The 13426-nt window shown below is 43.6% G+C and overlaps 1 protein-coding gene across 4 annotated transcripts; it reads left to right on the top strand.

The window, feature by feature from the left end:
- Positions 1-3418: 3418 nt before the first annotated feature.
- aggf1 (angiogenic factor with G patch and FHA domains 1) lies at positions 3419-9859 on the top strand. Of its 4 annotated transcripts, none has more exons than XM_084464865.1 (16): positions 3419-3463; positions 3549-3619; positions 3854-4050; positions 4163-4262; positions 4364-4548; positions 4806-4937; positions 5243-5449; positions 6288-6759; positions 7013-7124; positions 7674-7725; positions 7814-7915; positions 8024-8189; positions 8621-8703; positions 8805-8932; positions 9036-9135; positions 9261-9859. In XM_084464865.1, the coding sequence occupies exons 3-16, from the start codon at positions 3862-3864 to the stop codon at positions 9513-9515; spliced, it is 2283 nt and encodes a 760-aa protein (XP_084320991.1). In that variant the 5' UTR covers positions 3419-3463; positions 3549-3619; positions 3854-3861; the 3' UTR covers positions 9516-9859. The 4 variants fall into 4 exon arrangements, with proteins under 4 accessions (XP_084320991.1, XP_084320994.1, XP_084320993.1 ...); XM_084464868.1 differs by lacking the exon at positions 6288-6759 and adding an exon at positions 5870-5939; XM_084464867.1 differs by having other exon boundaries at positions 3425-3439.
- The last annotated feature ends 3567 nt before the right edge of the window (positions 9860-13426 follow it).

Here is a 13426-nt window from a genome sequence, read left to right as displayed (position 1 = left end):
ACTGATCAGCTGGCTTCCAAGAAGCACAACTCTCTTTCTCTCTCGCTGAGCATCTCCCACCCCCTCCTGCTAAACTCCCCGGACTGGTCCACTGTGAGGGAGACCACGGGTGAGGCAGAAAGCCAGTGTCTCTTGAGAGGCTGTACCTCAGCCTGGAATGAGCCACGCTAGTTTCCCCCCACTGTGGTTTGAGTAATGGTATGTTCCAACCGTGGAGGCTCTTGCAATCTGAAGCAAGCGAGGAAGGGAGAGAGGGAGAAAACAAACAGTGGAGAGACGAAGGAGGGAGGAGGGAGAAGGGAGGAGGGAGGCTGTACTGGTGGAGCTCCAGGTTTTTACTACCCCGAGAGCGGTTAGGAATGTGGGACCGGATCTTAACACTCTCTCTTCCCCCTAACCCCAACCCCCAGGCTGTTCTGTTAACTGTGTTGCTCTTGCTGCTGGTTCAGTGGCATGCATAGATCAGACCTGGGGAACTGGTTCTCTTGCATAGCCCGAAAACAGCCACCTGACGTAAAGTATCTGCTATGCAATGCCACTTAAAGACTTACATTAACATTATAGTGAGGCATCTGACCCTGATGAACAGAAACTGGATGGGAAGTCAAGGAAGTCCAAAATATATATCAAAATAATAGACATTCATTTGGATTCTGGCCTACCAGAATTAGCCTTCCCCCCCATGACCAATAAGACATTCCATAATTACCAAGACAGCAACGTGCTTCCATTACGCCTCTGTAGCACATGACAAACCTTGGCCTACCCTACATGATTCATCATGCAACATTAGCACATAATAACACATAACAGCATGTGGGATATTTTATATAGTTTGCAGAGAGCCACGTGGGCTCCAGTCTGGCTCAGATGTTCCACATCATGGACCAGAAGATGAGGGCGGAGGCCCTCTCTTCTCATGTGCACTGTGGGTTTTGGTGGAGCTCGGGGCCTTTACCCTGATATATTGGGCTGCTCGTGGTTTAGATGTAATAAGAGATGAAGGGGCCCTGAATCAACCCCCTGTGTTTACTGTCTTATTTGCAGATGTTTCAGTGATATGCAACGTCTCAACGCCCGTCTCAACACTTTTTTAGTGTGTCAGAGAAAACCCAACCACACCTCAGTAGTCAGAAGCAACCAAAGGGTGGAATTACTTTTACCTCTGCCGACATGCTCAATCTTAGTCTCTTTGTTTGGGGAATACAAATACTACACATATAAAACTAATTATGCTAATCCCTAGAAATGCTGAATTGGCACAGTGTGTGTTCTAAGGGAAGGATAGCTCAATGGATTCCCTTTAATAAGACTGTTGGCCTTGTTTCAATGGGGTCACTGTTAGTAGGAGGCTGCATAACTACTGTCAGCCAGCAGTCTTGGCGGTCATTGGCAGCAATATAACATAACGAGCATCATAGCAACACAACACTCAGACTTTCAAATGGGAAACGTTTCTAAAGCCCGACCGAAACTGGCTTTTAGGGGCCAATGCCAATATTAGGGAGTCAAAGATTAACGATATTGATATATCGGCCGATATTCAAAATATAGATATATCTGCCTTTATTCTAAATATGTACATCATGGTATCCTGGGGGTGGAGCACCTCCTTGGAATTTGCTGCTTACCCTCCAGCAATGCTTCGGGTCACAGCAACATTGTATTAATACCCAGAGCTAAAGGAATATACCTGTATGGGGAGGTGCTACTAACCTTCACACAGAACATGATGTAAAACCGTTAGTGTTATAAGTGTTTACATGGACGTGCTCAGTCAATGCATTTAGACTAGAGGTTCAACCACCATAGGATTTATAAAGAGGTAATTACATTCATAAATCGAAAGTTTTCATATCAGCGCATATCTGCAAACACATACACCGATACCGATACTGATATCTGTGATAGGCCAATATCGGCTGATAAAATTGGCCAAACGATATGTCGGGCTCCAGTTTTGACCTTTTGCTGCTCAGTATAAACATAAAGCAGGTAGTAGTCAGTACATTGAGGGTGCGTGGTACAATGCAGGTGTGACTAATAGCATATACATGTGTCTCTGGGGTCATTGTATGCTATTGTGTGTGTGTCTCTCCATACAGGAGAGAACACCTCTTCCCTTTCTTATCACCAACACCCCAGCAGTACATTTGCGTTTGCCGTTCCATTGTGCAACCCAAGCAGAACTAAACATGGAGGGCTTGAATTTCAAACAGAAGGGGAAGCTGATAGATGTTAGATTACAGCAACAGAACAGAAACTTAACAAGGAAGAAGATGCTGAAGCCCGACAAAAAAGAAGAAGAAAAACAAACACGTTTCTTTGTTTAGCTTCACAGGTTTGTAGCGGCCTACACATTACATGAACACATATTTCTCGGCAGCATAGACCTCAACTGACACAATGGTGCTATGACGCCGTGTTGAGATAGACTTCCTCTAAATAGATTTATTTATTTAGCACAGCAGCTCTGAAATAAGGGCCATTAGCAGCACAGCTCATTGGATTGAAATGTAAATATTTAGACACAAAATGTGCTGATAGTAATAAATCATCAGCATAGCATATCCAACTGAGTATCTCCCAATGTTAGAGAATAAAATACTGGACAATACCGGAACTGAATGGTTACATAACAGCTATTTTAGTATTGCCAGAAATAGGCAAAGAACTGAATCAACTGGCCACTTCTCTCTGAACATTGTTTGAAAGGTTGAATGCGTGTGGCTGTGAGCCTAAATAGTTGGAAGGGTTGCTCGCCCCATCTAGTGGTATCAGAGTGTATTACATGTGTTATTCTGCATAACCAAGTTTTAAAAAGTTTTAAAAAACGAATGTAACTAGAAACATTTATTTTTCTGGAACAGATGTTGCCATATCCTTGGCAGAAAATCAGTGGGAGGAAGTTGTGAGGATATTACCCCAGTGCCTTCAGGCCAGTAGGGACAGCACTGTAACAATAGTATTGTAGCTTCGAGTTCATTATTCTATGGCGTAGGGCCGTAGGCAACTACATACATGGAGCAGCTCTGTAACAATGATATAGCATGGAGACTCTTTTTTTCCTTATGTGTAGGATTCAAAATCAATTAATTAATTACAATATAAACTTTATAATTATTAATATGTACTTACATTTAAAGACACACTTTGCACCTTCACAGAGTAGTTATGCAAGTATTAACTGTGAATTGTTTTTATATTACATGGGACAAGTAATATGTTATCATGAATTATTATGAATGTCCATATATGTGTATTGGAATTTAGCTCAAATAAATATTCACACATCTACACAGAATAGGAGAACGCAGGATATATTATAGGCCACTGGGAGGCAGTAATGACTGAATTAACACAACTAAACCCCGGAGGAAGAAGACCTACATTAATGACGTAGTTAGCCAGAAAATGGCGGTGATGAAAACGACGGACTGTTAAAAAATCACCTGTTATAAGTGTAACTGTCTAATTATCCTCAAAACTTGTACCAGGATGTATCGAACATGCAAGATGGTTACACGATGTTTATTTTCAACTTGCAGGTTCATTTTCAACGGGGGCTGAATGAAGATGTACTGATAAGCAGAGAAAAACGGACTGGACGTGATCAATGGTAAGACCACCCATTATCCATACCAGCAGCAGCGGTTGTTATAACGTTAGCTATCTTGTATTTTAGAACAGTCGTATGTAGATGACACGTATTATCTGCCAGAAATGATTGCTTGGTTTGTATTTTCCCCCCTTTTGTCTTCGTAACAAAAGTTTTGGCCTGTTGCCCTGATTCTGAAAGCTTACATTGGAGAAAGGCTCACAATTTGCCATGTGTGTCAATAATCTGTCCTAGTCGTAATCATGGAGACCCACGAAAACAACGTGGAAAGAGACGAGTCCGGTGTTGCTGAGCTTCAACTGAAAGTAGAATTCCTAAAGCAAGAACTTCACGATTGCAGAGCTGAGTTGGCAAAGTTACAGAAACAACTGAGTCACTCTGAAAGACTGCAGAAAAACACCGAGAACTACAACGAAGACCTGAGGAAACAGGTAGAGCGCATTTAACGTAGGACATGATTAATGGTCAGTTCAGGTGATCATCACAGTGAATGTCATTTCATGACGCAAGAATGTCTTGCATCCTTGTGCTCTTTACTAATAGGTTGATCAGCTGAGCGCAGAGATTCACCAGAGAAAGAAGAAAGACAAAGACAGAATAGACTGTGAAACTCAGACAGAAGAGTACACCTGGTCTGAAACAGGTGTGTGATTCTTTGTTTGTTGTGGTCATCATAATTAGTAACATTGAACTAACGGATGGAATCTTGACAATACTAACTTGTTATGGAATTAATCTTTACAGATTATTACAATTACTACTATGGGACCAGCTATGAGAACACAGGGGCTACGGATGTTCAGGGTCCTACGGCCACAGTGGGACAGGACCCGTCTCAGGGCAACGAGGCCACAGAGGTTCCAGCTACCTCCGAGGCTGTCTTAGAAGTGCCTGGTCAGCCAGACACTCACACCGCACCAAAGACAGAGGTAGGTTGTTTTAGAAAGGGCGTTTACAAATTATCATAATATATTCGTATGAATAGATTATTATTTACAATGAATTACAGTACACACATTTTAGGAGACCCTTTAATACAGAGCCCCCCCCTTTTAAATTGCTGTTGCACATTAAAATCACATAGCTAGGTGATTGCGGAAGCTGTATCACAAACAGTGAATATCTGTACCATGATTATTTGAAGGGTTGTTATTCCCTATAAATGCTTTTATTCCTCCATTCTCAGGATGGCGAGGAGGGGTCCATAGCAGACATGCTGAGGGCTACTGCTGAGCAGGCCATGACCCAGACTGGGTTCGTGTTTGACGAGACCACCGGCATGTACTACGACCACAGCACCAAGTTCTACTATGACTCGGTTGGTTACACATTCAGTATTATAGTTCTACATTTGAGATTTTCTTGAGTAGATGGTTGAGAAATACTGTATAGCTCAATGGTATCATATGATTTTGCATCCCATACCTTCCAAAGTTTCATGCCTCTCAAAAGGGGTGCATTACAGTACTAATAGTTATAAAATATATATACAAATAAATCTCGTTATTAAGAGTGATTTGTATTTCTGCTGATTTATTTAGGTGACTCTCATTCCATAGCAAGCAGCTAAACTTTGTTTTCACTACAATGTCAAGTTCCTGCTCCATATTTTCTCTCCCTCAGGCTAGTCAGCTGTACTACGATAACAACACTGGCATCTACTACTGCTACGAGGCAGACAGTGGGCGCTACCAGTTCCATTCGAAGATAGAGGTGGTTCCCACAGCAGAGCACACTGATGCAGAGCCAGGCCAAGACCACAAGCCTGTTGAGAGGAAAGGGAAAACGTCCAAGAAGTGCACCAAGAAAACCTCTCAGCCGAATCACAAGGTATGCAGACAAAGAGGGGATATAATGCTTGCTTATACAACAGCCTCAGAGCCTGATTGGTCAATAACGTTTCAGGGGTGTGCATCACTTTTGGAAAGGCACACCTCTGTCTTTTAACAGTTCTGAGTCAATGCGCTACAAATCCAATGTTAACAAAAGCGTTCCAATATAAATATCAACCTTTCAATTTTTCCTTGACAATGCAAAAAAAAAGTGAGTGTTGGATGCGCCTCTGATGTATTCTTGCTTTTTTAGTTCTGCAAAATTGGACGACAGCTGGCTTTTGTTGCAAAGCCTCCTTTTTTTACGGGCATACAGTCTTTTTTTTTTGGTCTCAGTCTTCAAATGATGAAGCTTGTGTCCTATAAACTTTTGGTTGGAAACTGCTTAATAGCTAAACCGCTATCCCTCTTCACCCAGGTGCAAGAGTTGACTAGCTCATTGGCTAATATGAAGATTTCTTCTAACGGGAACACTGCATCATACAAAGGTACACATTCGCTTTAATAATCAAAGAATGTGTTATTGAGAATAATAGGTTAAACAGTAGTGTCATGCTACACATTTTGCACCTGGTAAAAACAACAAAAAACACAGAAAGTTAGTAACTACATTATTACACATTACAATGAATTCAACGTTTTGTTACGCAAGGCATCGGTCACAAATCTTGGGAAAGAATCTTTTTTACACACCGGTGGACCACGACCCGCTTCGTTTGAACACTGAGACCTTTGAGAAGCGGACGTTTTTTAGGGACGTGTATGAAAAGCCAGCCTGTCCGTGACGCTTAATGGAGATGGTAACCTCAGTGGTGTTGGTGGCTGTCTGGGGGCAGGAACTGTCGTACGAGGACATCAAGCTAGAGGAGGAAGACGAGTGGGTGGAGCGGCGGCCGGCCAAGCGGAGCGTGTTACGGAAACCACGGCCGCAGTCATCCAGCCCCGACTTATCTCCGCGCCGAAAAGACTCCTCGAGGTCCCGGCAGGAGAGGAAGAAGCCCGCCGCGAAGAGGAAGAAGCAGAAGAGCGGCTCCCGCTCCGACGACGAGGGCAGCGCCCGGAAGAAGAGGAAGAAGTCCAAGGCGGAGAAACACAAGACGAGCAAAAAGAAGAGCAAGAAGAAGAAGAGCAAGAAGAGCAAGAAGAGCCGAGGCTCGGACAGCGACGACTCGGACGGAGACAGCGAGCCTGAAGAGGGCGAGCTCACAGAGACGGAGGGAGAGAGGGAGACTAGCCCCTCCCTGTCTTCATCGTCCTCCCCCGCGGGGGGCGAGGCAGAGTCGGACGTGGAGGCCGAGGGCCAAGAAGGTGAGAGATTGGGGCTGAAGATCAGATCAGGGAATTTTAACAGATCATCCCACACACACATATACACACAAACATACGCAATATCAGCTCAGTAGTCAACAGATAAATGTCTCTTGAACGTTCTTATTATAGTTTATGGTTTAACGTTGATGTAAACGGGGATAAGTGCTTACTCCATTAGCATCCTTCTTGCACAACCAGCTGAAGAGTAAACGTTCAGATGTTGATCATGATCTCGTTCTGTGCCCCTTAGCAACAACAGACATCTGGCCACCTTGTGTGAGGGTGACTGTGGTGAGGTCGCCGGTGCTCCAGGTGGGCACGCTCTTCATCATCACAGCAGACGCCCCAGCCACCATCGGCAGGTGAGTGACTGCAAAACAGTAGCCTCACACAGCCAGACCATATTCTCTTAGCTCTTGAGATCTGGAAAGTCTGCCGACGGCAGTGTTTGTAAGGGCCATAGTCAGTCAACCTTATTTTGCAGCTGATGAGAATGATTGATGAGAATCAATCCTGAGTGACGCCATAAGCAAACATTACCACTACTCAAAAAGTGAACGTTCTCATTGACGTAAAAACGTCTTGCGTTCAAATAAAACACCAATAAATCCATTGTTCAAAACGACACAGAAATGCACCATTAACTACATTTCGCTGGGGTTTGCTGATCATGCAAGTTAATCTTGTTTGCAGCAAAGCTGTCAGGGTCAGGCGGGTTCTAGACTAGATCTCGAGGCAAAACTGGAGCTGTGTTTGTGAGCTATAGGCTGGCTTCGCTACCAATACAGGACAATCCAGTTTAAGACAGAAGGGCAACATACACAACCTTAATCCATGTTTCAATATGAATGGTCATCAAGATGTCAATCAAGACCTCGGCCCTTAACGCAAATATACATTTTCTGTTGCAGAGAGAAGGATATGGACCATGCGATACGAATAGCCGAGATGGGAGTCAGCAAGGTATTCCACACAGTTCAACCTTCCTCTGTAGGGTGGGGTGTGAAGTCTGCCTAGTGGTAATGTGGCTGTTTTACTTCTGTGGTTCCAGTGTCACGCAGTGGTCTACTTTGACCAAGACCAACAATGCTACATGCTGGTGGACCAGGGCAGCCAGAACGGAACTGTGCTCAACGGGAACAGAATCCTGCAGGTCAGTCCATAAGAAAGCCCTGCTGTTGATCCATGTTCCACATTATACTAATATATATCTATATAAAGAAATGACATGGCTCATGCACTATATTGCTGAAACGTCCAGCCAAAGATCAAGTGCGAGCCCTGTGCACTGACACACGGGGACGAGGTGAAGATGGGGGAGACGGTGCTGTCATTCCACATCCACTCTGGGACGGACACCTGTGACGGCTGTGAGCCCGGCCAGGTGATGGCCCACCTCAGCAAGCACAAGAGGGCAGTGACGCCGGGTAAGACGCCAGCATCAGGGCTGCAGCTCTCGTCGTATCTCATGCTCCTCCACACTGCTCCACATCCATAGTTCCTTTCACTAAAACTCAGGGAATATGATTATGAAGAGTCTGTTTGGACCCAATTGGAAATGTACTGTGTTCAAACCCCAATGACTGCAGGCTACCAGTAGGCATCAGTGAGATGCATAAGCCCTACCTGCTCCTTAATGTCATATAAAGTCAATTTGGATAAACTGTTGAATGCAGAGGATGAAAGATGAGCTGAACTCGTTTTCTGTTTACTTGTATTTACACAGAGTATGTGTTAGTTTACAGTCAGTGTCATGTTAAATGTGAATACTGTGTACTGATTATCTGCACTGATTTGAGGAAACTGGATTAACTAAAAAGTAATTTTGGCTTGGATGTGTGTTTTGCGTTTTCCAAAGTTCCCATTGGCCCAATCAAAGAGGAGAAGGAAATCTTGCGACAGAAGGAGCTGCGGCAAATGAAGGCTAAATATGGCCTCAAGGTCAGTACCATCCTACAACAAATGCCATGTTGACATAGTCTTACTGTCGCACCATCGACAGGCCATTCACCACTGTGCACCGTGGTCTCTCCTGTATACAGAGCAGTGAGTATGAGGAGGCCAAGGCCCTGAAGAACCCCAGGTATCAGGACCGGGCCGAGTGCCGCAGGCAGACGGTGGGCAGCGACGGGACCTTCCAGCGGGACGACGCTCCGGCCTCGGTCCACGTGTACGCATGCTTCTCTTTTATGACTGCATCTGCATCTGTGGCCGAAAACCTGAGGCAATGGGAATTCACTCATTTTGTTTTTGTTAACGTTTGGCTTTTAAAGGGAGATCAGTGATGTCAATAAAGGCCGGAAGATGTTGGAGAAGATGGGCTGGAAGCGTGGAGATGGGCTGGGCAAGCAAGGGAAGGGGATGAAAGACCCGGTAAGACTGTTTGGAAAGAGCAAGGGCGGGTCTTTTTCAAATGAAAGGGGTATTTTTTTCTATTGTGTGTCTCGGAAGAAATTGGTTGACTTCCTCTTCCTTTGTTTTCTTTTCCACCACCCAAGATCCAGCTCAAGGTCAGGAAATCAAAGTCTGGTCTGGGAGCCGGTGCCGTCGTTTCCGCGGAAGACGCCGCACTCCTCGCCCCATCCAGGTCCAGCAGTAACTGGCAGAAAGCTCGCGAGAGGTTCGCTGACACCTGCCAACCGGGGCTGCCAGTCGCCAAGGAGAGGTCCCCCAAAGCCTGGCTCAAAGCAGAAGACCCAGCTACCACAGACACACAACCCGACAACGGCACCCCCACGCAGTGGAGCGGATAAACTGTGATAAACAACGCAAATGAATCCCTCAAGCGCCAAATAAATTACATTGAGTTGGCACGAGAGGAGTGCGTTGCATCTGATTTTATGAGTTGAGCACTGGCTTGTAAAACAACCGTACTTCCTGGTAACCTGACAAACCTGCTGCCACTCTGTTTACTTTGCATACGATCTCTGCAGCTGTCCTGGGCTTGATATATTCATGAAGCCTCACAACGGTTTGTGTCCGTGCTTGTCCTGTTGTTTTTTGTTTTTTAAACAACTGAATGTATTCAGTTATTTTTTTATCGTGAAATGTATGATCAATGTGCTATTTTCTCACTGCCAATTAAAAAAAAGTCCATATATACATTTTCAGACCAGAACTGTGGTTGAAGCATTAATTTAACTGATGTCACAACCTCAATAAAGGTTACTGATGCATTCAGCTGTAGTGTGTGGATAGCTAACTTGTTTGTGAAGCCCAGCCCACAAAGGGGAGAGCTTCCATGGGTCTTTCTCTCAGAAGACAGGAATGGCCTGAAGCATTTGTTGACACAGAGAGGATGTATTTCTCAATGACCTCTCATTCTGATTAGGAAACCGGCTGTTTTGACTGCTGCAAAACAGTTTTGGGTTGCTAAGCAGTAAATCTATTAAATCTACCTGTCACCTATCAAATGTGACTAGAGTTTGTTATGAAGATAATTTCCATACTTGAAGCCAATAGTCAATATAGTACAACAGAACCAATCTCAACTATACAGTAACATGTCAGACATGAATATTTAACAGACCTGTGCAAGTCGTGACCCTTATCAGTGAGTTCATTGAGGGTCTGTGAATATTTGCATGTGGGTGCAAACAGTACACACAGAACACTGAAATTAATGAGGGCAGCCAGATTATGAAAAACAATCAACACAAATGCAAAGACGTAGGGAAATTAATAACATATTAATGGTGGAATGATAAGCTGGTGTATACGGTCTACATTGATCAACTGATTAAACAGTCCATTTGAACTTACATGTTACTACTGGTGAGGGGCCTGGAGTTGGTCAGCCTCCTGCTGCTCTTTTGCTGACTTGAAGAGTTACCCATGGTCGACTCCGTGTCCCACCCAGGGGACCCTCTCCTCCCACTAAGCTTCTGTGTGTCCGCAGTAGTCCCTACCACTAGCTATGTCTCTGCTAGAATGTCATTCCACTCCCATTGGCGTCACTCTACAGCTGATCGCAGCTGATCTGGAGTTTCACAGGTCTTTGACATAAGTCTCTCTCTCTCTCTCGCTCTCTCTCTCTCTGCCTGCCTGCTCATTTCGCACCTTCCTTAGGTACACTCCCACTTTTATTTTCTTATCTTTCTCACCAACGTCCCTCCTCCTCCCTAACCTCACTTGACCACTCCTTCCACAGGTATATAATACCACAGAACAACAGCCTCGGAAAATCCTCTGTGATCCGTTGTGTCCCTGCGTCTTTGTGTGTGATTCGACTACATAAAGTATCTTCCCTTTAAAGAAAAAGAGGCGGTGGTCATGCTTAGAGTCACAGGATAGCCCAAACAGTGGGGCTGCTCTCTGGGATGGATCAATGTGTGGCTTCGGGCTGGCAAGAGAGATCCAGCCTGACCAGTTCCTAGCACTGCTGAAGAGATGATTCACCCAGGAACACTAGACCTCTTTACTCACCACATTTACACAGCATGCTGAGAGTACACACAGTCATCAATCAAACAACAAATACAATAAAAACAAATAAAAGTTATATTACCCTGACCCTTTTTGTGATGAACCATGAAACGTATGACCAGAACAGAAGTGGACCTCAAGGCTAGAGGTGATGCTGTTGAGCATCTGTAACAGGGATGAGATGACCCCACAGCACAGAGGACAATGTTACAGCTTTCCTAGCTGGTTGCTCTCAAAATGCCTGCAGGAACATGTTGTTCAATTAGACAACCAACACAGCTGAGTACAACAACTACCTTTGCTTTCCGACTGGAGTGGATAGACAATGATGGATACAAATTACTCCAAGAATACTTTATGTATCTTATTATCTTCAGTACAAGGCCAGCATTCTCAGCCTTGATAGGAATCTGGTCGCGTCTGGGTATTTTTTGTACCAGTCATTGAAGTTAACGTTTGACATTTCAGAGAGATTTTTATCTAGAAAGTGGCTTTTATCACTGAACATGTCAGCTAAATAGTTGAAGAATAGAAGACAACACAGAGGAACTACAGCTATTAGCGTAAGTCTTTTCCTCAAGTAACAGTTGACTTGATTGCCTACACACGATTTATGCTACCAGTTGCTAACACACACGAGACCACACAAGATAATTAAACATATAAATGAGAAAGCACCTCATCATCAAGTGCTTATCTGGTAGTAAAGAATTTACAACTTCATGTAGTGACATTATACAATTTACTTTGCCTATTATTGCAGCTAAACTAGTGACAACATACCGTTCTCCCTATCTTTGGTTAGGACAAGAACAGGGTCAAAAGTCAGTGAAGCTATGATTCTTCCACAACTAGAAATCAGACAAGTTACAGATATGGTTCAATTGTAGAAATTCCAGTCAGTCATGGCTGCAGAAAAGCCAATGACTGTTCTTTTACAGTATGTTATGAATAGAATTTTAAGTATTTGGGGGTGGGGTCAGGGGGCATAAGTTCTTGCTCAAAGTGCAGACAACAGAGGTTATGAGCAACTAGACAATGGAACTACTATAACATGTTATCAGCCCATCTTTTGCATATGTTCCACAGCGGGAGTTTACACTATGTCAGAAGCAAATGGAGGAGACAGTCACAAAAGCCTTATCATGTCTAACTTTACCCAGACCAAACCTACTCCAACTACCAGCCCTACAAAGTGCATACTCTAGATTTAAACCCTCCTTTGACCCCCAGTCCACAAGAGGCTTCAGTGAAAACCTGTAGACGAGATGTAGCTCACACACTTTCAGGAGCTAAATACTTATTAATCTGTTCTGAATGGCCTGCTTGTTTGTTTTTAATGTGGTGGCTTTTGTGGGATGTTGAATGTTCGATAGAGTAGACACCATCAGTCCAGAATTATTTCCTTCTCAGAAAATACATTTCATCTATAATTTTGTTTATTGTTTCGTTTAATTGAGAGAAGGAACAATGTCAATGAATACACATGTATAAAAATGCCAGCATCAGTCCAGAGGAAAACATTTTCATCTGTAGTCCCTAGCCACAGTGTTAAAATGCTCTCTAAAATACATAAAAACGAAAGAAAAACAGGGCGTGCAGATTAAAGATCAAAAAAGGTCACACAGTTGTTAAAAAATGCAGAATCAGTCATACATAGAACAACATTGCAAACAAATATACATATAGACAAACATATGCAGACAAATCTACATATAGGACAACATTATGAACAAGCAGGACATATAGCAGCAGGAAACCGAGAGGTTAGTCTTGTCATGTGTATGCATTAATCATCCATTGTTTGAATTGGCTACTGACAAAATATTTAGCTGTCTGATGTGATTTGGAATTAAATTCCACTCTCTTAAATCTGTGACAGTCAAGGCTGACTGGCTAAAGGCCTTTTTCCACATGGGAATAGGGCAATCTCCTCTCACAGACCCCCTTGTGACATGATTAGTATCGGTCCTTCTGGGGATTAAAGCCATGGGTGACTTTGTTGACAAATTTTATTTTATTTTAAGATGACAAGGATATTTTTAACAGTCAAATGAATCTAACCATATTAAATGTGTGATACATTTGTTTCATCGATGTGCTCAAGGACACCTTAAATACATGATCACATGATGAATTTTTCTAGGATTACCCGTGTTATCTGGAGTGATGGGACAGTTTGTACACCACAAGACTAAAACCCTGCCTCCACTAATGATATGTGAACATAAGCTCTAGG

Source organism: Micromesistius poutassou (genome assembly GCF_964030765.1).
Source record: "Micromesistius poutassou genome assembly, chromosome: 2".
Lineage (NCBI taxonomy): Eukaryota > Metazoa > Chordata > Actinopteri > Gadiformes > Gadidae > Micromesistius > Micromesistius poutassou.
This window is presented reverse-complemented; position numbering and strand designations above follow the sequence as displayed.